Below are 25060 nucleotides of genomic sequence, written 5' to 3' on the forward strand. Positions count from 1 at the left end.
AGGATTTATTTAGCATTTGTGGCTTGGACTTCCTACTTATTGCATAAACCTCCTTTACTCTGATATTTTTAGAAAACTGCACTTTGAAGGTTGCCAAAAACACAACTGGGTTTGGCGACACGGTGGTGCAGTGGGTAGCGCTGTGGCCTCATGGTAAGAAGGGCATGGGTTCGATTTCTGTGTTCTTTCTGTGTGGAGTGCGCAAGTTCTCCCCAATGTATCAAACCCATTGTAACCCTAATTGCACCTTAAAAGGCTTAGAACCTTTAGTCCAGGATGCAATGCAGCAGTGCTAAAGAATAAATGACTAAATAGCGCCCCCTTATGGAGAAACTTCCACCTGCTGAACATATTTAAGTGAGTGAGAATGTAAACAGAAACAGACAATAAGAAAAAATGTAAACAGAGAACAGAACGTCTACCTGGGACGCGTACGCTGGTTGCTGCATGCTGCGTGGGCGTGGTCACCTGATTGGGCGCATCCTGTTGATGAGAATATAACGCATTACATGCATGAAATGATAATCCAGCATCTCGTCCTTCTAATGTCTATGTAACACGTCTGTAGTGCGCATCATGTACTGAGAACACAAACTCAGCTGGCAGAGGAGAACTGCAGACTAGCACACTCTCCCTCAGACACGTTAAGCCGCTCCGGGAACTCCTCCCCCGCTCGTGCTGGTGCCCTGACCCTGGTCTGGCGCTTTACAGACACAATCGGATGTGTCTGAGGGAGGGACGGTCAGACGTGCTAGCGTAGTAGACGTCTGTCCCACCCGAGCGCTCACTGCTATTCTGTTCAGGAGAAAATGTGACTAACTTGTCTATATATATATACATATATATATATATATATATATATATATATATATATATATATATAAGTGTGTCTGTGTGTGTGTGTACGTTATGGGTTTCATAAAAAAAGGTTCCAATCTTACCAGCAGCCTGATCTCTGTAACACAAAAACAAAAGGAACTGATTTAAAAAATCTGTTTAGTCGAGATGATATACGTGTCAACATTTATATATATTTCTATTCTTTCTTTTACAGTTAAATAAATGTTTAAAATAAAAAAACTTTAATTACATTCTACATAATGTCCCAACTTTTCTGAACATGGAGTGTGTGTCTCACCATGACTGTGCTCTATACTGGTTTTGAGGTACAGAGTGCCCCGATACTGGAGGTACGACATTCCCTTCCCTGCAGGACAGATCTTATTGAAGGAAGCTGCAGAGAGAGAAATGTTTATAATGACTCCACCAGACCACAGCGAGAGTCTATTTCTAAATGGAGGAAATTTTGAACAATGGTGAAAGTAGCTAGCACGCTGAAGATTCACCAGGGTTCAGCAACAACTCTTCCTAGAACTCAGATCCCAGAAGAATGCAGTTGTCTCTCGTTTATGAAGCAAATGCTTACACACTCACCTGTGCCATCTTGTGGGCACCTTTCACAGTTGGCGCCCCAGGCTTTGCCCACTGTGCAGCAGCAATATTCTCGGGTGAGGTTGGCGGATAACGCGTGTTCACAGCGGCCAAAGTCCGACACCACACGGTAACATGGACCATTATCCACCACTGGTACTGGACAAGAGAAGATAAAGTGGGATCGTATGAGCTACACTACTGAATGTGAGATGTTTCCTCATAAATGTGAGAGTTTTCAGTATAAATGTGTATAAATCTTATTTAGTTTATTACCGATGCAGCGTGTTCTGTCCCTCAGGACGTATCCAGGTTTGCAGGTACAGCGAAAACTTCCCTGTGTGTTCAAACACTCGCCGTTCTGACACACACCCTGCATCGTACACTCGTTAATATCTACACACACACAAGGGACGAAGAGAAAACCGTCATCATGTCTGAAGACACATTAAAAAAAGAACAAATGGAGTCCAGAAGTAAAGGGACGTTACCTTGGCAGTGGGTTCGGTTTAGTCGTTTGTACCCCTGTGGGCAGGTGGATCCGGACTCCTCAATGATTGTCTGAGTTTTCCCGGGATCTGTATAATATACATTTATATTCTTTGATTAATCCTTCAACTAACGGTCCAGTCTGAAAAGCTGCTTGTAAATGTAATGCCGAGCACTATATAGCCACATGTATTTGGACACCTGACCATGAGCTTGTTTCTAAACTACGAGGTAAAAAAACAGAAATCAGCGATACTGGAGAACATACCAATATTGTAAAATAAAACCAGCTTATCAGCCAAGAAAGGATGCAAAAGGAAAAGAAAGTGAATTGATTGGAACAAATTCTGGTCAGGATCGTGGTGGGTCCGGTATTGCCTTCAAACTCTGGGACATGACAACAATTAATAATTAACAATGAATCACAAACACACAAAATCATTCACTAATCAAACTTAAAAACAATGCATGGTAGTCAAGCTACACACTGAGAACCAGCAGGAACATGCCAAACTCCTAACAGACTCCTAAAAAGGCAAGGATTAAACAATGTGATTAAAAAATGGGTGCAGTGCCCATTTTACCAACTGCACCAGCATATCACTGTGAGGCCATGAAAAAGAAAAATGTTTGGCTGACAGGAGAGAAATGAATCAGATTTATTGGAGGAAAAAATGATGAAAAGAAAAAACAGAGGTCAAACAGAGACGATGGTAAGGGTAAAATTTAAAGAAGCACGAGAACAAAACAATAAAGTACTGCGGTTGAGTTCTGAGAGGAGCGTTTGTGAGGAGCACAGGGAGTTCTTCTCCCCCTTCAGCCAAAAAAAGAGAGGAAAATCAGGACGTGTCTGGAAAAGAGATGATTCAACCCACTGAGTCAGAATCACGTCTAAATCTGAGCATTTATTGTTGTTATTGTGTGGATTGTACATAACGGATTGCACGATTGAATGAGAAAACGAGTGTGAGAGAGCGACTGTGAGAGAGTGAGACACTTTGAGGAAAAGAGAAAGTAGAGAGAAGGAATGAGAGTGTGAGAGAGAGAAAGAAAAATAACACATGGAGTCGGCCGACGGTTTTTCCTTCATCCACTCGCTGCTTTTGTCTCGTCCTCACGGCGAGGGCGTGTCGGTGGAAAAAAAAGAACAAAACCGCTATGACACACACACACACACACAAACACACACACACACACACACACACACACACACACAGAACCGTACAGTTGATTTAGCAAAAAATACCCTGGCTCGTACCACAAAGCCACTATTGTCTGCTCGGGTTTGAGAGAGGAATCCGACTGAGAGGGGAGCGAGACCTCGTCCCCAAATCAAACACCCTACCTAGGTCATATGCCTCCAACTTCCTGCAGCATAAGTTTAGGGAAGGCTCTTCCCTGTTCCAGCATAATCAATCTCTATAAAGACACAAAGAAAAGTTCGGACCTGCACAGAGCCCTGACCTCAGCCCCACTCGACAGCTACGAAACGAACCTGCTCAGCCATACAAAAGGTGTCATGTTCTGACCGAACGAGGACAAATTCCCACAGTCTCGTGAGAAGCTTCTCAGAAAAGTGACTGTTGTTCTAGCTGAAAAGATCACACAGAGGTCGCTCTGTTTTAATACCATTAGTTTTTTAAAATGTGATGTCCGACAAGCCAGTGGTCAGGTGTCCAGTTACTTTTTAATTCACCTAAATGTCTGAATGTCATCTTTTGACTGACCGGGCACAAATTCCCACAGACATACTTCAAAGTCTTGTGAGAAGCCGTCTCAGAAAAGCGGCACTTGTTCTAGCTAGGCACTAGGAGCCCAACAGGCTCATGGTCAGGTGTCCAAATAATTTTGGCCAAACCGTAAGTGAATGTTCGGACTCGGCTATAAAGACTTACATGGCAGTTTAGGGCATTTGTAGCATTTGTTCTGACCCCAGGAATTACCCACGCTGCCACAGCAGTCCTCCTGATTGGTCAGGCCGGGCAGAGGGTTACTGCTGCACTGCAGAGCGGAGAGAAGCAGGACAGAAATCAATCAATGAATCAATCAATTATTCAATACTAATAATTATTAGTGTTTATTAGTTGATTTGATAGCCAAGAAGGTTATTACTTATTTACAAGAGTGATAAACAATCTCAACAGAACTCAAGCTCCCATCATGCAACAGATCCAGGGGCGGTTCCTAGCTGTGAGTACATGTGAGTGTGTGTTGCTGCCTGTCACTCACAGCTTGTTTGGGCGTGGTCTCCTGAAAGCACCGCCCCCTGGGCTTGTGCATTTGAGGAGGGTGGCGGGTCACGACCTTGGAGAATTTGTCTTCCGATTGGTCGAGCGGCTGAATGACGACTGACGTGTCTGATGCGTGATGGACCCGAAGGTTAACCTTTACTGGAGACACCAAGAGACACTCAGTGAGGTGTGTGTAAACGTGTGTGTGTGTGTGTGTGTGTAAGGGTGTGTGTGTGTTACCTTCAGATGAGTGATGTCCAGCCCCCTGTGAGAAGGGCAGGGTGAACACTGAGTGTGTTTGGGTGAGCTGATGGCGTCCGACCGTCCCACTGGAGTCCGAAAGGCCGTCCGGCATCATCTGCAGCGGTCAGGCATTTGTTAATTCCTTTATTTATTGCTATATTTCCTCCCAAGTATTCTCCCAGTTAGTCGTATCCAATTCCCTGATCATTTTCACCTCTACTGCTGCAGAGGGTCGTAACTAACCCACGCCCCCTCCGACACGTGTACGTACCTGAAGTGTGTAGACCGGCTGCTTGTTCCCGCGGGAAGCCTGAGTGCGGAGGGGAAACTGGCACAGTCGCCCGGCAAAGCCCGGCGGGCACAGGCAGTGTGTGCGATTACTGCAGATACCTCCATTTATACAGGTGAGAGGACACACCACTGCACAGAGAGAGGAAAATAAATTTGATTAAAATAATCAGCATAATAAAAAACAACACACACATAAACTGTACAGAGAGAATAAAAAAACACGCCCCCCTCACCACCACCACAAACACACACACATCACACACACACACACCTTGCCGGTGTGTGAAGTGGTTGAAGACGTGTCAAAAGATTTTTGGGAGGAACACTCAATTTGGGAAAGATCTGCTTGGTGTGTGTGTGTGTGTGTGTGTGTTAGAGAAGAAAGAGTGTTTTGTAGAGTGATAGACAGACGAAGAATCCTTTTAATATGTTTGACTTTTATGTGTGTGTGTATGTGTGTGTGTGTGTGTGTGTGTGTGTGAGTGGGAGAGTTTAAGGCTGTAGTTGAGAAAATTGTCTGTCTGTCTGGAACACAGCAATTAACCCGACACACACACACACACACACACACACACACACACACGCACGCACACACACACACACTCTCTCTTCCTTATCCAAAGTCTGACACTCTGGTTTCACACGTCTGTGATTATTAGACCATTTTACGTCATGACACCAGTATCAGTCCGGTGTTTAACCCGGTTTAAGCGGCTTTAGCTGTGACCTCAGTCACTTACTTCACCCTATAAGGTTCTCTGTGTGGTCAAAAGTATCTGGACACCTGAGCTTGAGCTAATCAGACATTCCATTTCAAAAACAAGTGCTGTTAAAACAGAGTGACTCCTCTGAGAAGCTTCTCACAAGATTTTGACATATGTCTGTGAGAACTTGTGCCCGTTCAGTTGTATATCTGGGCTCTGATGTTGATGTTCCGGTTCATTCCAGAGCTGTTGAGGTCAGGGCTCTGTGCAGGACTCTGGAGTTTCTTTAAACCGAGCTTTTCTTCACGTTCTGTACGTTGTTTAGCCTCTTTGCTAACAGTAGTAATTAGTCTCTATAGAAACACAGCAGCGAGCGGCGCTGACGGAGGGATTTTAGCGAAGTTCAGTTGAGGAAGACAGAATGAAACGAGGCCCGTCAGCAAGTCCAGCTAAAGCCGTCATTATCATCCGGATCTCTGATCAGCGCTGAAACGTCTCTCACTGGAACTGGATCACAAACACAAATCTGTTTCCAGTTTAGATCAGATCAGTTTAGATCAGATCAGATCAGTTTAGATCAGATCAGATCACTTTAGATCAGATCAGTTTAGATCAGTTCAGGTCAGTTTAGATCAGTCAAATTAGTTAGATAAATCAGATCAGTTTAGATCAAATCAGTTTAGTTTAGATCAGATCAGATCAGTTTAGATCAGATCACTTTAAATCAGATCAGTTTAGATCAGTTCAGGTCAGTTTAGATCAGTCAAATGAGTCAGATAAATCAGATCAGTTTAGATCAGACCAGATCAGTTTAGATCAGATCACTTTAGATCAGATCAGTTTAGATCAGTTCAGGTCAGTTTAGATCAGATCAGTTTAGATTAGATCAGTTTAGATCAGATCAATAATGAATAAAGCATTTATTACAATAATATATTAATGAGTAATAACATGATTTATGTTGGATTGTGTTTTATTAATATTCAGGGTTATAAATGTTTATGAGTGTTGGATTTATACAGACTTGCTTTGATGTGTTTAAGTCGTTTTGCTGTTCCTGTGTTCTGTGTGTGTAAGAACACATTAAAGCTGATGAAAGGCGAGGCTGGTATTTTCCATTACCCATAAACACTAGTGCCCGAGTCACAGGGACGCCTGAAATGAGAGGGCGGTTATGAGCCAGTACGGTTATGGCTGAGTGAAATGAGGCTCAAATTCGCCTTACGTTCCCTGACTTCCTGTTTTTCTCCTCTGCTGGCGCTCACTGAAGATGGAGGTGGCTCAGGTTAATGATGTTGTGATAAGGGACGTGATGAGGGGATGGGGTGAGGGACGTTATGAGGGGACGTTATGAGGGGACGTGATGAGGGGACTGGGTGAGGGTATGTAATGAGAGGACAGCTTGAAGGGGACGTTATGAGCTGACATGATAAGGAGACTTGATGAGGGGGCGTGATGGTGTCGAGATGAGGGGACGATATGTAGAGGCGCGATGAGGGGACGGGGTGAGGGGACGGGGTGAGGGGGACGAGCTGTTCTGCTGTTTGTTTGTGTTGTAGGTGTTTGTGGTTCACTGTGTGGGTGAGAGCAGCTGATTTCGGGAGGGTGTGTCTCGCTCCCATCACAGGCCTCCTTTCTGTCTCTCTGTCTAGCACATATAACCAGAAGTTTGTGGACACCGAAAACCTGACAGCACATCCAAAACCAGCTAATTTAAAATAGCCAACCCGTGACTGGGGACCCTGATGGTGTATATTCGCTTGACACACACTCCTAGGTGTGGCATCAGTGATTTTACGGAGTGCTGTGACGTGGAGAAAGAACGTCGAGAAGAAAAGAGAAATGTGAAAATATGAAACATTCCAACCTTTTCTATTCACATATGAACGTGGGAGCTAGCCCACTGCTACCGGTGCTATCATCCTGGCCAGACACCCAAACAGGCACAGCTGGATGAACCGTTTGGAGGTGGAGACTGTTAGTGCAGCGAAAGGGTAAACAGTAACACCCAGGTTTATTTAGCTATTGATGGAGCTCTGTAAAATGTAAGTAAGAAGTATGAACACAGCAAAGTTGTCTGAGCCAGGAACTGTACAAATGACTTTTCCAGACCCCGTGTGTGTGTGTGTGTGTGAGTGTGTGTGTGAGTGTGTGTGTGTGTGTGTGTGTGTAGGAAACTCGTGCCAGGTAAGAATCAGCGCCAGCATTCACAAAGCACCTTAGATCCGAGCGTAATTTTGGATCAGGTTGGCGTGCTGTAAACACACAGCGTACACTTCACACCATTACACTGATTACAGACCGTCTAGTGTGTGTGTGTGTGTGTGTGTGTGTGTGTCTGCTTCCACTGTGTTCGCTTTAATCCTGTCATGATCACATTTCAGCTTCAGTTCAGCTTGAATTCAGCTTCATCTTTTTCCCATTTTTTCCATATATTTTCTCCCATGTCCTCCCAATCTAGTCATTTCCAATTCCCTACTGTTATTTCTCTGCAGCTTGCACCCAGATTCACTGGGAGAAAGACTGGAAACCAGACAGACACCGGGCTGGTTGCCAGTCCATCACAGAACACACACACACACACACACACACACTTAGGGCAATTTCTAGTAGCTTCGGTTAACCTGGCTGCACGTCTTTGTACTGTGGGAGGACACCGGGGCACCTGGACGAAACCCACACAAATACAGGGAGAACATGCAAACTTCACACAGAATGGGGACTGGCCAGCCAGGGAATCAAACCAGCACCCTTCTCTATAAATTACAGCTGCTGCACATTTTCTAAAAAACATTTTCTGATAGAGGAGAGACTAGAGCTTTCCAGACTAGCGGGCATACCTGTCATACCTCAGATTCTCTCACTCTCTCTCTCTCTCACACACACACACACACACACACACACAATACCTTAGATTACACACACACACACACACAATAGCTCAGATTACACACACACACACACACACACACACACACACACACACACACACAATAGCTCAGATTCTACACACACACACACACACTATAAGACCAAAAATATTTGGACACCTGACCATGAGCTTGTCGGACACCCCATTTCATAAACAAATGCTGTTAAAATAGAGTGACCTCTGTGTGACCTTTTCAGCTAGACCAACAGCCACGCTTTTTTGATTTTGAAGTATGTCTGTGGGAATTTGTGCCTGTTCAGTCAAAATATGACAGCATTTGTATGGCTGGGTGCTGAACAAGAGCTGTTGAGTGGGGCTGAGGTCAGGGATGTGTGCAGGTCAGAGCAGTTCTTCATGTCTTTAGAGAGCTAGCTCATGCTGGACCAGGAAAGAGCCTTCCCTAAACTGTTGCTGCTCTTGTCTGAAGTACATAATTTCCTTATTATAATTGATTCATTACACTTGTTTGCAACTGTTGTGGCTGAAACACATGAATTCAGTAATAATAAAAAGTTACTCAACACTTTTGTCACTGTAGTGAATTTTGTTCTTTTTTGGGGGGAATTTTGGGGTTTTGATGATTAAATTTTCCTTTAAGGACGTGGAGTGTGGGGTGAAATCTGAGCTGTGCTGTTTTTACTGAGAGCAGCTCAAGTGTTCCATGTTTTGGACCGGTCAACACGTTCTAAAAGCAGGACATTCCCTCCTAGTGACGTCGACCGGACTTTATTCTGCCTTAACGGCCCAGAGACAGACGCAGACGTTCCAAACAGTGTGTGTGTGTGTGTGTGTGTGTGTGTATTGTGACTCAGTCATGAAGAGTGCACACACTACCAGCTTGTGTCAGTGCATCTGGGGAAACCTGACCCACCGCGACCCTGACCAAGACGCAGTGGTGAAAGCGAAATGAAATTCAGTGTTTCTGTTTACATGTACTGTAGTGATCCCACCGCACCCCAGCACTGTAAACAGAACCGCTAATCTGTGATTGCTAAACGTCTGGAACCCGCTGGAGCGAGCGTGCTGGTTAAACACACACACACACACACACACACACACACACACACACACACACACATAAAGAAGTCTGTCTCTGACTGCCAAAGTGTGAGATCTGCAAAATCACCTCCACCTTTGTACAGAACTCTGAGGAAAGAAAAACTCTTAGACCTGGACCGCCGTTCCCACCTCATTAGTCACCGTCAGCATTAGTGGACACACGCTATACGGCCAAAAGTATTCGGACGCCTGACCTCTAAAATGAGCTTTTCTTCATGTCTTTGATTTATTACACTAAACTTCTGTATATTTTCTGTATTTTCTTATATATAAATACAGATTATATAATTATATACAAAAAAATTTATTATATACAGAAAGTTATTTACGAAAAATAAATTATATTTAATTATTATAAATTATAATAACTAAAATCAATTAAAATGTATATAATTATACAGAAAAAATATATACAGAAATTAAATTATATACAGAAATTAATTATGTACAGAAAAAAATAATTACATTAAATATGTAATTATATTAAAAATTAATTATATACAAAAAAATTAATGATATACAGAAATTAAATTATATTTAATGATCAAAAATTATAATAATTAAAATCAATTAAAAATTATATAATTATACAGAAAAAATCATTATATAATTAATTAATTAATTAAATAAATTCTATATTTTATATATATTTTTTGTATTTTTACCAATTTGCACCAAGTCAAATTCCTCTTTGTGAAAATGTACTTAAGGTGGCTCGGTCGGTAGCACGGTCACCTCACAGAACAATGGTCCTGCGTTCGATTCCAGATAGAGCATTCTGAGTCCTTTCTGTGTGGAGTTTGCATGTTCTCCCCGTGTCCCCAAAGATGTGCAGTCAGGTTCATTTGAGATACAAAAATTACCCTAAGTGTAAAAGTGTGTGTGTGCCTGGTGATGGACTGGTGACCTGTCCAAGGTGTTTTCTACCTTTTGCCCAGTGAATTGACCCCTTGTGACCCTGAGTAGGATGAAGCAGAGGTCAAACAGACAATAAATGAATGAAAATGCACTTTGGGAATAAAAAGACGTTCCATTTGTCCCGGACTGTTATTATAGACTCACTTTCCTTCCTAATACGCTTTCCTCCCGGCGGCCATCAAGCCAAAAATCAGCTCCTCTATCTAATCTCTGTGCTCACGTGATCTCTGAACGCCCCCCCAATCCCCCCCCCCCCCAACCCTGCCCTACCCCGGCCTTGTTTCCACCCGTTCCACTCAGAAACACATCTGTTTTCCTAAATCTTGTAATCTACCTCTGTCATCCTTCCAAGCAGCGCTAATCTGCACATCTACATCTGTTTGGCTCGAGCGCTTCTACATGTCAGACAGGGTGATGGGACGAAAAATGCAGCTCGTCTGATTCCGACAAGGCGGATGGTTGATTTTTGGGACTCAGGAGCGTCACTCGGAGCCACCTCAGCTCTCGAGATCGTTCCTATCTCGCTAAGATCACAGCTAATTCACGCTTGGAGAATATTTAGCCAGGAGTAATTTGAGAACCGCCGAACAACAACAAGTCCACCGTTAATAAGAAGAGACTGGAACACAGGCGGTGCTGTCCACAGTCAGCCGAGCGCATCATCGCTCCGCAAGCTTACACGCTGGCGTGAAAAAAACGAAGCTCCTGCCCTACAGCCCGCGTAAACAGAGCAAAAACAACAGAGCAGTCTCTGTAAAGCTTACTTGACTGTTAACAGAGTCGCAGTCTGTGTTTCAGAAGCTTCTGATTCATAGCCAGGTTCATAAGTCAAAAGATTGGGGTTCCTTCTCAACCTTAGCAAAAAGACAACGACAACTGTTCCATGTCAGCTTTTTAACTGCAGATTAAAATAATCCTGTTTTTTTTAATCGATCTTAATGATCTGTTTCTTTTTAGCAAAGCCAGCAAAAATGTCCTTTACTGGACTGAAGGGAAAGTTGGGAACGCTGTGGTTGGGAACGCAGCCGAGAGAGCGTTAGGAAATCCCTACACACATACACAGCTTCACCTGAGCGGGTTCGAACATTCAGCGGTCTAATGTAAATATCAGGTAGAGAGACTCTGTAACCTTAATGTAAACGTATAGGAACTGTTTCGGCCTGTAAAAGACCAAAGTGTGTGTGTGTGTGTGTGTGTGTGTAAGCTGATTCTCGTAAAGACCTTAAATACAGGCTATCACAGTAGTTGATGACGCAGCAACCCAACACACCCACGACATTTCATTTCAAGCAAAACACTCTCCTCAACGAGTCTCTCTCTCACACACACACACACACACACACACTTTTCTGATGTGGGTTTCTGCCCACACGGCTTTTTCCAGCAGACTCACAACAGCAGATATTAGTGTGAAAGGTCCAGAAGAAGAAGAAATCTGAGAGATCTGTACGAACGTCTAACACACATAATGGAAAAAGAGAACGGAGGGTGGAACCGGGGGGTGTTTGAATGGGGTGGACAGGGCGGGTGGAACCGAATCTGGAATAAGATGCAGAAAATAAAAGTATGTGGCATGTGGATGTGAAAAAAGAGCCGAAAGAGGGAAGCTGGGAAAAAAAACTCACTCCGCACTCACAGTCGCTCGTACTCACGTAACATTAAACCGTTTTCCACTACAAACAGAACCCAAACAGTCAGTACCGGAAAACCAGAACAGTTTTATTTACTGTTTACCAGTTCTGAAAGTTTCACTTCCAGTACTACAGCTTCCTTCAGAAGAGATACTCTTTCCAGTACAAGTCTCATTTCCAGTTACAAGATTCTAGCTCCAATACCAGAGATCTGCTCCATACAAAATGTTCCAGTTCCATAACTACAAAACAGTTCCAGTACTCTAGTACCTGTTCAACATTAATTCCCTGGTTCCATACAAAGTGTTCCAGTTCCAGTAGCAAGTCTAAATTCCAGTTACAAAGATTCTAGCTCCAGGACCACAGATCTGGGCATCAATACCAATAGTACTGCTTTCACACTTTGAGAACTTGTTTCTGTACCAAATACACGGTACCCAGCAACCCAGTTCTCAAAGTCCCAAAGAGACCAGTACCAAATGTTCCAGTTCCAGTATTAAACCTGCCTGTTCAATGAGAAATGTTCCGGTTCCAGTACCGTAACCAAAAAAAAAATAGTTCCAGTACCTAAATTTCAAGTTCCAGTACCCTAGTACTGGTTCAACGGTTATTCCCAGGTCTCATAAGAAATGTTCCAGTTCCAGTACCAAAGTCTCAATTCCAGTTACGGCGCAAAATAACCCTTTCAGCACAAAATAACTTGTTTCTGGACCAAATACACGGTACCCAGTACCCCAGTTCTCAGTTCCACTAAGTCCCAAAGAGACCAGTATTAAATGTTCCAGTTCCAGTATTAAACCTGCCTGTTCAACATGAATCCCCTGGTTCCACACAAAATGTTCTTGTTCCAGTACAAAAGCTTAAAGGTTTCAGTTCCATTTCCAAACAAAAACAGTTCCAGTACCAAAATTTAAGTTCCAGAACACTAGTACCTGTTCCACATTAATTCCCTGGTTTCACAAGAAATGTTCCAGTTTCAGTAACAAAGACACTCTTTCCAGTTCAAGTCTCAATTCCAGTTACAAAGATTCTAGCTCCAGTACCTGAGATTTGGGCATCTGTACCAACGGTCCCTCTTTCAGCACAAAATAGATTTGGGACCCAGTAGAAGGAACTTGGAACGTGTTTCTGGTACCCAGAAATACCCATCAATACATGGTACCCAGTACCCAAGTCCTAAAGAAACCAGTACCAAATGTTCCGGTTCCAGTATCAAAGGTTAGGGTTAAAACAGTTTCAGTACCAGAACCGTAGTACCGATTCAACATGAATTCCCTGGTTCCATAAGAAATGCTCCAGTTCCAGTACCAAAGCTTAAAGTTCCAGTTTTCACGTCCCAGTACCCTAGCACCTGTACCCTCATGGCAAAGCTGCCTTCCTAGCATCAATGTTTTTAAAACGATGTAAAAATATAAAGTTCCTGGTACCAAAGGTTCCAGTTCCAAATGTACTTTGTTTTGCCCTGTTCCCTTTTAGCCTGGTATCGCCCCACGTACCAAATCTGCTCCACAGAGTCCAGACCTCAAACCCGTCCAACAATTTTAGGAGGAACTAAAATGCCAAGTGCCCCGTCAGAGCGGGCAGTATCAGAGGAAAATGCCCAGTGCTGACCGCTGTGTACCGCTGACATTCGGGATGGCTTAGAGCTCGGCCGCAGCTGAGGAGACGCCGACCGCTCACCCAAACACCGACACCTACTGCAAACCCAGAGCCTGTCAGACATACACAAATGTGTGTGTATACACAATGTGTGTGTGTGTGTGTTTGTGTGTGTGTGTGTGTGTACTGAACGCCTCAACAAACATTCCAGCAGCGTGTTTCCATCATCATGGTCTCTGAGCTACAGCTGACCGACCAAAACATCCCCCACTTCAGCACAGACCTCAGGAACACTCGTCATCGTCCCGAATCACTACACAGCCTCAGTGGATCTCCTGAGATCAAACAAATCCACTGTGGTGTGTGTGTGTGTGTGTGTGTGTGTGTGTGTAGTTCAGTCCTGCCAATCCACACCTCTACTCAAAACCGATGCTAATCTCTGTACGTTCTGCTATTAGTGTTTACCTCCCACAGTCTGTGGTTGAATATGATGTTGAATGGAGGTCTGATGATCGTGTGTGTGTGTGTGTGTGATTGTGTGTGTGTGTGTGTGTGTGTGTGTGTGGTCACGATCTGCGAGTGAAAGATGACAGATGCGTATTTAAGAGAGCTCTTCCTGCGTTTAGTAATAGTGAGTCAACGTCTAGTAATGAGAACCGTGTGTCTGTAGCGAGCGTCGTCTGCTCGTCCAGGCTCAGTAGAACTGACCCTCACTGTGGTCAAGCAGAGTCAAGTTAGTCAGTCAAAATAATGTGGACGCTTTTGCATTTTCTCCCATACTCACTCGTTCACTTTCTTAACCGCTTATCCAATCAGATTTGTGGGGGGTGCTGGAGCCTATCCCAGCTTTTCAATGGGCGCAAGGCACACAGTAACACCCTGGACGGGGTGCCAGTCCATCACAGGGCAGACACACACACACACACACATTCACCTATAGGGCAATTCAGTGTCTCCAATTAACCTAACGGCATGTTTTTGGACTGTGGGAGGAAACCGGCGCTCCCGGAGGAAACCCACACAGAAAGGACCCGGACCACGCTGCCTGGGGATCGAACCCAGGACCTTCTTGCTGTGAGGCGACAGTGCTACCCACCGAGCCACCGTGCCGCATTTTCTCCCATATTTCTCCCAAATTTAGTCATTGCCAGTTCCCCTCAGCAGTATTGCTGTCTTATCGTCACTGGTACCACCCAAGTTGGTCGAGGAGAGCCGCACAGCGTACGAAGAGACACTAATCATACCCCCCTTCTTCAGGCAACAGTTTGGGAAGGACCTTTTCCTGTTCGATCATGACCATGCCCATGTGCTCTATATACTGTGACCGGTTCAGTGTGGAAAAACACTCCCAGTATGAATTAGAACTTACGATGGCAAAGCCAGTCCCTGACCTCACAAACGTGACCTCTTTCCTCTGACCGACAGGGCACAAATTCCCATAATCACTCCACAATCCTCCGAAAAGCAAAACCAGAAGATCGGAGACACGCCAGTTTATGTGTCAAAGTGGATTTCCAATTTTAATCCAAATGATTTTGGAGTAAGACGTCCGAAAGGTTGTGGTCAGGCGTCCACATACTTTTGGCCACACGGTGTTTGTACAAAAGCCTCCTCGGAAAAATGAAAATCTCCGGGATCAGATCAGATTGCAGTTAAATGAAGTCAGCGCTGTGTGGAGCGACTCCAGGATAAACGCTGATGACTTTTTCAGACTTCAGCTACACTGTACGGACAAAAGTATCGGGGCGCCCCTTCTTATTAATGACTGCTTCTGACTTGCAGCAACAGTTTGGGGAAGGCCCTTTCCTGTTCCAGCATGAGCGAGCTCTATAAAGACATAAAGAAAAGCTCGATTTAAAGAAAGTCCTGACCTCAGCCCTACTAAACAGCTCTGGAATGAACCGGAACATCAGCTCAGACTTTCTTGACCAACATCAGTGCCCAGATATACAAATAAATGGGCACAAATTCCCACAGTCTTGTGAGAAGCCTTCTAAGAAAAGCTGTTGTTCTAGCCAAAGAGACCACACACAAGTCGCTCTGTTTTTCAACAAGCTCTTGGTCAGGCGTCCGAATACTTTTGACCATACAGTGTACACAGAACATCGCAGATTATTGATTGTCCAGATAACTAATGAGGGATTCTGATTCATTCCAGCAGAGGTTTGAAGGATGACGAGGCTGTTGATGAGGATACATCTTATCTGGACACATACAGATACACCACAGAGCCAAAAGTATTTGGACGCCTGACCATGAGCTTGCTGGATGTCCCATTTCTAAAACAAACAAATGCTAAGAGTGACCTCTGTGTGATAGTTTTGGCTAGAACAACAGCCACTCCTTTGAGAAGGCTTCTCACATGACTTTAAAGTATGTCTGTGGGAATTTGTGCCCGGTCAGTCAAAAGATGGGGCTGAGGTCAAGCCCACCGAGCTGTTGTTCATGTCTTTATAAGGTTAACTTTGTGCACAGGGGGACAGTCATGCTGGAACAGGAACGGGTCTTCCCTAAACTGTTTAATGTTTTGGCTCATCGGTGTGTGTATAGGTACAAAGTCACATCACATCATGTATTTAGGTGTCGCTACAAGGCCGTAATCACAATATATCATATATTTACGGGGACACGCCCCCCCCAAATATTCAGATATGCTCAAACTGCCCCCCCCCCCCCCCCCCCCCCCCCCCAAAAAAAAAATACTGATGGTAAAATGATAGTCATATACCACTCACTACACTTACTAGCTGAATAATGTGGAACAGTAAGCGTTCCCATCGGTTGGTGAAATGACAGGAATGTTTATAATGGCAGGAAACCTAAATTCTGCCCCCCTACCCCCTGCCCTGGTACATTTGCCCCCCTACAGTCTTCGGTCCAGCACTGTTCGGTACTTTCCAGCCCTGTACATGATCGTAAAATAATAATAATGATGATAATTTTCTTTGTCTTTTAACACACACACACCCACACACGTGGGCCACCGAGCCTTTTTCTATCCAAGACTTCAAGTCTGTGTGTGTGTGTGTGTGTGTGTGTGTGTGTGTGAGAAAAGAACCCGACCAGACTTCCTCTCATGGCAAAGTCTGATCATAGAGGCCTACAGACACTAACTAAACACTCACACACACACACTCTCTCACTCACACACACACACACTCTCTCTCTCTCTCTCGCTCTCTCTCTCACACACACACACTCACACACACACTCTCTCACTCACACACACACACACTCTCTCTCTCTCTCTCGCTCTCTCTCTCGCTCTCTCTCTCACACACACACACTCACACACACACTCTCTCTCTCTCTCTCTCTCTCTCTCTCTCTCTCACACACACACACACTCACACACACTCTCTCTCTCTCTCTCTCTCACACACACACACACACACACACACACACACACACTTATATATAACCGTTCTCTGTCAGTCCCAGACATTCTTGACTTTAAATAAATCAGATACGAATCCGTTCTGATAATCTGACTCCCTACACAGTCTCCCACACCTAGGAGCAATTCTGAGCAGCCAATCTACCCTCCGCATGCTTTCAGGCTCCTGGGAAAACTCACCCAAAACACACTTAAACAGTAAACAAACGTGAGAATGAAACACGGGCCCCCAGGAGCCACGATGGCCACCATGTCGACCAGTGAACACAGATGCTGCACAGCTTCAGGGTCCTACAGATGTTTAGCAGGTTCTCCCTCTGTCTGAGTGGGTTTTCCTTCAGGTCCTGCGGTTTCCTTTCGCTTTTGAAAACATGAAGACGTGACCCTGCGATGCCTCTCCGCCTGTCCAGGGTGCATAACGGCTACCAGTGTTGCTTAACGTGGATGAAGCCTTTATTAAAGATTATGGCCAAATGTATCCGGACACCTCGCAGCGAGCTTGCTGGACACTTCATTCCAAAACCGTGGGCATTAACACGGAGACAATGCCAGCCTTTACTCTTCTGTAGTCTGCCTGTGCCTGTGGGAATTTATGCCCATTAGGTCCAAAGAACACTCGTGAGGTCAGGCACCAGGTCTTGCTTGCAGTCAGCGTTCCGAATCATCCCTGTGGTTAAAGGTCAGGGCTGTACGGAGGTTCTCCACACCAAACCTGGTAGGGGAAGAGTATCGGCAGGTCTGTTTGCCTGAAAACTCAGCCCAGGTGTTGGTTTTGGTCAGAATAATGGAAAATAATAATAATAATAATAATAACCACCTGTTCTTTAGCCCACCAAACTGACTGGGAGTTCCAATAAAAGATAAAACGTAATGGTTTCCATTTAAGGAAGAACACAAGTGAGTCTGCAGTGTGTGTGTGTGTGTGTGTGTGTTGGATGGTAACACACAAGACTTTGAAATACGCCTGTGAGAATTTGTGCCCAGTCAAAAGAGCATTTGTATGGCGCTCATAAGCACGACGTGTCTGTTGGATAGAGATGGTTGATTCCTGGATGGTAGGATCTGACCACACGTGATGCTGCTCTCTGTGAGATTCTGTCTCTAGCAGGTGAAAATAAAGTGGACAGAGGGGGGGCATGTGATGACCTACAGCTCTTTTCTACCCCCCTGAGTGGACCCTATAGGTCACCAGACAGCAGAAGAACCAGACACAGCGTGGTGAAGCCGTCATAGCCGTGAACCTGAACCTAAACCCCGCCACGACTTTACTGCCTGGCATCAGAGCCATCATCCGCCGGGCCTCGGAGCGAGAGCTTCCATCTGGATGCATTCTCAGCTCGGGAAACCATCAGCCCGGCGTAATTGTGGTGCCTGATACTCAGAGCAGTAAATCTGAACCTCCTAAACCTTTGTGGCGACTAAAAAGGGCTCGAGGGAGAAGAAAACGCCGACGAGGCAGCTTCACAAAAAGTAGTTCCGTCCCAATGAGGCCAGATGAGGTTATACAGCCGGCGCATAAAAGGTTTCTTTATTTATCCAGTCAGGTTCTTTATTTATATTGTTTTTTATTTTATTTTTTGCATTTTCCCTCTTTAGTCGGGTCCAGTTCTTCAACCGTAGCTTCCTCTGTCGTTGCAGACCCCCGTCCTGACCCAAAAGAGCTGCAGACCATCACACGCCCCCTCCGTCCCATTTATTTCCACCTGCTAGAGACAGAGTCTCACAGAGAGCAGCATCACGTACGGTCCTGCACTACCATCCAGGACCATCTCTAGTGGGTTTCAGCATCCGCTATCCAACAGATGGTTCGATTAGAGTATCCAAAGCCCTACAGACACGCCCTGTGTGTATGAGCGCCATACAAATGCTCTTTTGACTGGGCACAAATTCCCACAGGCATATTTCAAAGTCTTGTGAGAAGCTTCTCAGATACAAGCACTTAATACCAGTTGTTTTGGCGTCCAACAAGCTCCTGGTCAGGTGTCCAAAATACTTTTGGTCATGTAGTGTGTCTGTGCAATCACTGTTGGGGTTACTGCAGAGCAGGGACCTTGGTCACCTTGGTCTACCTATCTGCCCAGCTGGACTGGAATGTGGAGGTGGTGCAAAATGATGCCCGACTGACCAATCCGACCTGTCAGGGCGGACCGGACATCGCGTGGCACTTACCGACTCTGAATCCGTGTCCGGTGAGCGTGTCGGCGGTCTGTCCGTTCTCCCCGATCAGCGTGGTGTTGTCCCCCTGCTCGCACGTGTCCCGGCACTGACCGTTGCGCTCGCACGTGCGCTTGCAGATGAGCGGCGCGATGACCACCTTGAAGCGCTCGCGCGCCGCCGACACGCGCTCCACGCACGCGGCCGGTCTGTGGAGCGCGAGCGCGGCTAGGAGGAGCAGCGACGTTACCGCGCGCATGCTGGCATCGTTCAGGGCTTTGGCGTTAAAGTCGCGCGCAACAGGCACGAGACGGAACGGTCACTCCGCGCGAGGAAAAAAAGTAAAAGCACGCAAAAAAAGTTGCGCACCGGATTAAAACGTCAAATCAGTGCGGTAAACCGGAGATGAATTGGAACCGTGCAGCGCGAGACATCCTGGAGTCCAAAACAACACGAGCAGACCCGTTTTCCTCGCTCCAATCTCACCGTTTTTTCCCCTCGAGCTCCGTTCTTTCGGCTGCGCGTGCGTTTCTGAGTTTTTAGGGAAAGTTTGCAACGGGAGCTCGAGGAGGAGGAGGAGGAGGAGGAGGAGGAGGAGGAGGAGCGAGACCAATCCGGTACGAGCTACTTTGGCACGAGACCACGGAATCTCAAGCACCAGCAGCGCGTGAAGTTGAGGTGATGTGCAAAATGATTCCTTTGTTTTTTAGTTTGAAAACGACTCATTTGGTTCGGTACATTGAAGTGAGTCGATTCCCTGGCATCTTCGGAAATCCTTTACTTCACCGTGATCAGGGTCGCAGCAGGCCGGGAGCCTTTCCCATAGGGCAACACTGGTCACAAGGCCGGAGTAGATCTTGTACAGTTCAGCAAAGCGCATCACGCGTCTGTTTTACCTACTCACGTTTATTTCATTTATTCATGTTTACCATGCGCTCTATCCTGGTCAGGATTGAGGTGGGTCCGGTGCCGTCTGAGCAAACTTGAATAGCTGGAGCAAAGCCAACGGGAAGAACATGCCAAATTCAGTCCACAGACTTATTGGTTGTGAGAATTAAACCCATGTCACGACCTGCTGTGCCGTTGTCTTTCACCGTCACGTAACATTCACTTCATTCATTCATTTTCAGCGACAGCTTTATTCTGACCAGGATTGAGGTGAGTCCGGTGCCGTCTGAGCAAACTTGAATAGCTGGAGAAAAAAAACACGGGAAGAACATGCCAAAGATTAAACCCAAGTCATTACCTGCTGTGCCCTAGTGTCACCCACATGTAACATTTGCTTTAATTTAACATTCATTTTCAGTGCCGGCTTCATTCTGACCAGGTTTGCGGTGGGTCCAGTGCCTATCCTTGAGACAACAGTACTGATTCATACAACACTCACAAACTTGCTAGTTTACACCCAGGGTCAATGTAGAGTATTCACCTACTGGTATGTTTTTATAGTGTGTGTGTGGGGGGGGGGGGGCATACAGACACAAGAACGCAAAGAGAACATGCCAAACTCCTTACAGGCTGGAAGTGAAATGTACACTTAGCTCCACTGGATCCTGGAGATGAAGCACTTCATTGTGAGTCTGCCACTCACTTCCTTTGAGAAAACTGAGACTGCTTGCTTTCATTCAGAACCTTAACATTAACTGATCAGTGAACGGGCACAAATTCCCACAGACATACTTTAATGTTTAGGATGTGCGACAGACATAAGAAAAGAAAACACTCAGGATTGAACAGAATCTGCTTTTATGAGAGAAACACTGTTTATTGTGTATAAAATACATGCTTGATTTTAATGAAAAAAAAACGACTACAGACTCACAGTTATCAAACTGGAGAACATGTTAAAGTGACATTAATATCCGTAACGGTTAGGACGTGGGTTCCTGCGCTATCAGTCTCGTCTAACGGCTATGTAACATATTTATACTTTAATATGAAGTAGGAACAAATGGCATCAACATTTTTACAAACAGATCTTAATCTTAATCTGGTTTTAAACACTGAAGATGAAACAGAACGAAGAATAAACTGCGATTAAAAACAAAAGATTTAAAATAAACTGAACTGCGGTTCCTCAGTGTGACCAGAAGAGGGCGGCAGAATCCTGCAGATTCCTCATGAACTGTACACAATGATCATCACACTGAAACGTTTGGAATTTTGGGATTGAACAATCTACATCCCTCCAATATTCCTTCTTTTATGAACATGAACCCGTTCACACAAGATCAAACAGAGAACAACAAATAAACTGCGATTAAAAACATGTAACATTCAAATTGAACAAACTGCAGTTCATCAGTTTGACCAGAAGAATCATACATGTTATTCATGAACTGTACACAATCATCAACGATGTTGCTGAAACGTTTGGAATTCTGGGATTAAACAGTCACAGAAGCATGAATGGACTCTAAAACAACAACATAATAATAATAATAATAATAATAAAACTAGCCTGAAGCAAGGCCGCAATTACAATCTACATTCCTCCAATATTCAGATAAACTCAAAATCCCCCCTCCTACAATATACTGATGTAAAGGGAAGTTGTAGGCTGGTGGTTAAGGTACTAGACTAGTAAGTAGAAGGTTGCTGGTTCAAACCCCACCACTGCCAGGTTGCCACTGTTGGGCCCTTGAGCAAGGCCCTTAACCCTCAATTGCTTTGACTGTATACTGTAAGTCGCTTTGGATAAAAGCGTCTGCTAAGTGCTGAAGATGTAGATGATATAATGAAATCCACATTTTCCACTCACTAGATTTGTATAATTTTAGAATCAGTCAGTGATTGTTTGTTTATTAGGATTTTAACGTCATGTTTTACACTTTGGTTACATTTATGACAGAAACGGTAGTTATTACTCATCACACACAAGGTTCATCAGTTCACAGGTTTATATCAGACACAGTCGTGGACAATTTAGTGTCTCCAGTTCACCTCACTCGCACGTCTTTGGACTGTGGGAGGAAACAAACACAGACGCAGGGAGAACATGCAAACTCCACACAGAAAGGACCCGGACCGGCCCACCTAGGGATCGAACCCAGGACCTCCTTGCCGTGAGGCGACCCACATAGCCACCCTGCTGTCAGTGTTTTAGTATGGCAGGAAACCCGAATCCAGCCCCTCTACCCCCCCCCCATCAACCTTCGCTTCATGGCTACGGCCTTGATTTGACGAGCACATAGTTATCGAAGAAGAGCATCTAGGGTTTAATAAAATCTGTTTGGTCATAAATGGTGTAAATTATGCAAAATATATTAATAAAAATATATGAAAAAAACCTCATGTGTTTATTTAATGTGTAAATATAACAAAGGTGAATAAGAAACGAAGAACGAGCAGCACTGCCGAGATTCGAACCCGGATCTAGCAGACGGCTGTGCCACCAGAGCGCCCCCTATCCAATCCTGTATCCCATAATAAGCATTTTTATCCTTCGATTGATTTACCAGAAATTTATGGATAATTAAAGTGAATAAAATCTTTAAAATGACTGTGAGATGCGAGTTGTGATTAAAACTTGGTAGAATTTGTACCAGTAAAATAAAAACAAGTAAACGCTGATTTTCTTTCCCTCCCGCTACACACAGTCCACGGCGGCCTCGGCCTCCTCGCGCTCGTCCTCCCCCCACATCCCGAACCTCATGTCCTCCTCCTCTACGGGCCCCTGCAGCTCCTCCTCGCCCAGCTCGTGCGCCTCCTCCGCGCCCTGATGTACGCTCAGCAGGTGCCTCTTCAGCCCGGCGGCGTCGGAGAACGTGCGCTGGCACAGCGGGCACCGGGACGGCCGCTCCCCGGTGTGGATCCTCTGATGGTGCTTGAGGTGCTGCAGGCGGCTGAGGCGTTTCCCGCACACCCCGCAGCCGTACGGCTTCTCGCCCGTGTGCGTGCGCCCGTGCTTGCGCAGGCCATCCAGGTGGCGGAAGTGGGCGCCGCACTCGCCGCAGGCGTACGGCTTCTCGCCCGTGTGGATGCGCAGGTGCGTCTTGAGCGCGCCCGACTCGCGGAAGCGGCGGCCGCACACGTTGCAGGGGTACGGCTTCTCACCCGTGTGAATGCGCAGGTGCTTCTTCAGGCTGGACAGCAGGCGGAACGTCTTGCCGCACTCCAGACAGAGGTGGGGACGGTCGCCCGCTACCTCGCCCATGAGCTCCGAGGGGGGGCAGCGCCGACGATGACCGTCGGGGGAGGCGTCGCCGATGCCGGGGCTCGGCCTGGCCGAGGGAGCGGGCGCAGATCTGGGCGAGGGGCGGAGGCCGGACGGTCCGTGCGAGGGCGGGCTCGTGGAAGACGAGGGGCCGTTGTGCGGGGTGGTCGAGCACGCCGTTTTAGCGCCGTGGCGCCGGGAGTGGGCGCCGCTCTCCTCCTCGACAACGTGGGCGTACACCTGGGCGCACTCGCTCTGCCCGGGCGGATCGGTGTCGCCCCTGATGCGACCCGGTCCCGAATGAAGACCCTGTTCCTCCTTCACCCCGTATGAAGGGTGTGACGCGGTGTGAGACAAACGCCGGTCACTCAGCTCACCTGGAAATACAAAAATAGTCTAGTTTTATATGACGCCTTATTACAGAACTGACCAGACGAGTTTGGCATGTTCACCTCTTGGTAAGGCCCCATAATACAACAATAGGAAAGTCTAGTAAGCTCTGTACTGATCTCAGGCACATCAAGTAGAAAATAACATGAATGAATTCAATAATTAGACGTGGTGTCCCAATACTTTTGTCCACCCCCCTTCCCCCCAAATTTAACCCCCCTGATGGACAAGGTCGTTACCTGTCCGGTTGACCTCGTGGCACAGCCCGGTGCCGTGGACGCTCATGGGGTCGTAGTAGCTGTTGGTGACCGTGCCGTCGGCCTGGATGGACAGGTGGCAGCTTTTAAAATCCTCTCTGGCCTCGAACCCGTGTATGGCATCACCGAGCGCCCCGCTCAGCTCCGCCTCGCCGCCGGGGAAACAGCGCGGGTCGGGGGCGTCGCCCGCCCCCCGGTGCGCCGGCCGCCCCGTCGCGTCGGCGGGCTGACCCGGGTCGCCGTAGCCGTGCTGGCCGGACATGGCGGGCAGGGGCGGGTGGACGGTGGTGAACGGACCCTGCAGCTGGTCGATCATCTTCTGGGCGCTGCACAGACAGTCCTGCAGGCTCCTCAGCTCCCGCTCGGACGCGTCCAGTCGAACCTTCAGCCGCTCGTTCTCGCGCTCCTTACACTGCAGCTCGTCCTCCGTCTCCGACATCACCACGGCGATCTCACCCAGCAGCGTCTCCACGGCCGAGGAGAGCGCCGACCTGCGGGCGGGACACACGGTTAATACTGATACCAGTATAAGATACCAGTATAACATACAATACTGATGATTTGATACCAGTATAAGATTTAATACTGATGATCTAACACCAGTATAAGATACAATACTGATTATCAGATACCAGTATCAGCTTCAATACCAATAATCTGATACCAGTATAAGATTTAACACTGATGATCTGATACCAGTATCAACTTCAATACTGTTAATCTAAAACCAGTATAATATTTAATACCAATCATCCGATACCAGTATCAGCTTTAATACCAGTCATCTGATGCCAGTATCAGCTTTAATACCAATATAATACCAGTATAAGATTTAATACCAATATAATACCAGTATAAGATGTAATACCAATATAATACTAGTATCACCTTCGATACCGATAATCTGATACCAGTTTAAGTTTCAATGCAATCATCTGATACCAGTATCAGCTTTAATACCAATAATCTGATACCAGTATCAGCTTTAATACCAATATGATACCAGTATCACCTTCGATACCGATAATCTGATACCAGTATCAGCTTTAATACCGATAATCTGATACCAGTATCAGCTTTAATACCAATATAATACCAATATCACCTTCGATATCGATAATCTGATACCAGTATAAGATTTAATACTGATGATTTGATACCAGTATCAGCTTTAATAC

The 25060-nt window shown here is 45.9% G+C and overlaps 2 protein-coding genes across 3 annotated transcripts in view; both read right to left on the bottom strand.

Annotated features, from left to right (window-relative positions):
• The window catches only part of ltbp3 (latent transforming growth factor beta binding protein 3), a 35581-nt gene extending 16005 nt beyond the window's left edge, over positions 1-19576 (bottom strand). For both annotated transcript variants that reach the window (XM_062988502.1, XM_062988501.1), the window contains exons 1-11: positions 19095-19576; positions 4666-4814; positions 4392-4509; positions 4150-4310; positions 3816-3921; positions 1923-2009; positions 1708-1827; positions 1435-1590; positions 1139-1234; positions 942-955; positions 423-483 (exon numbers count right to left, since the gene is read on the bottom strand). In XM_062988502.1, coding sequence (XP_062844572.1) covers positions 423-483; positions 942-955; positions 1139-1234; positions 1435-1590; positions 1708-1827; positions 1923-2009; positions 3816-3921; positions 4150-4310; positions 4392-4509; positions 4666-4814; positions 19095-19338 — 1312 coding nt within the window. In that variant the 5' untranslated portion in view covers positions 19339-19576. The remainder of the gene's footprint in view (positions 1-422; positions 484-941; positions 956-1138; positions 1235-1434; positions 1591-1707; positions 1828-1922; positions 2010-3815; positions 3922-4149; positions 4311-4391; positions 4510-4665; positions 4815-19094) is intronic.
• Positions 19577-22295: 2719 nt separating this feature from the next.
• Positions 22296-24110, bottom strand: si:ch1073-224n8.1 (zinc finger protein 70). Its single transcript, XM_062988765.1, has 2 exons — positions 23865-24110; positions 22296-23612 (listed from the first exon to the last, which is right to left on the bottom strand). The coding sequence occupies exons 1-2, from the start codon at positions 23908-23910 to the stop codon at positions 22669-22671; spliced, it is 990 nt and encodes a 329-aa protein (XP_062844835.1). The 5' UTR covers positions 23911-24110; the 3' UTR covers positions 22296-22668.
• Between the last annotated feature and the right edge of the window lie 950 nt (positions 24111-25060).

This window comes from Trichomycterus rosablanca, chromosome 26, assembly GCF_030014385.1.
Source record: "Trichomycterus rosablanca isolate fTriRos1 chromosome 26, fTriRos1.hap1, whole genome shotgun sequence".
Lineage (NCBI taxonomy): Eukaryota > Metazoa > Chordata > Actinopteri > Siluriformes > Trichomycteridae > Trichomycterus > Trichomycterus rosablanca.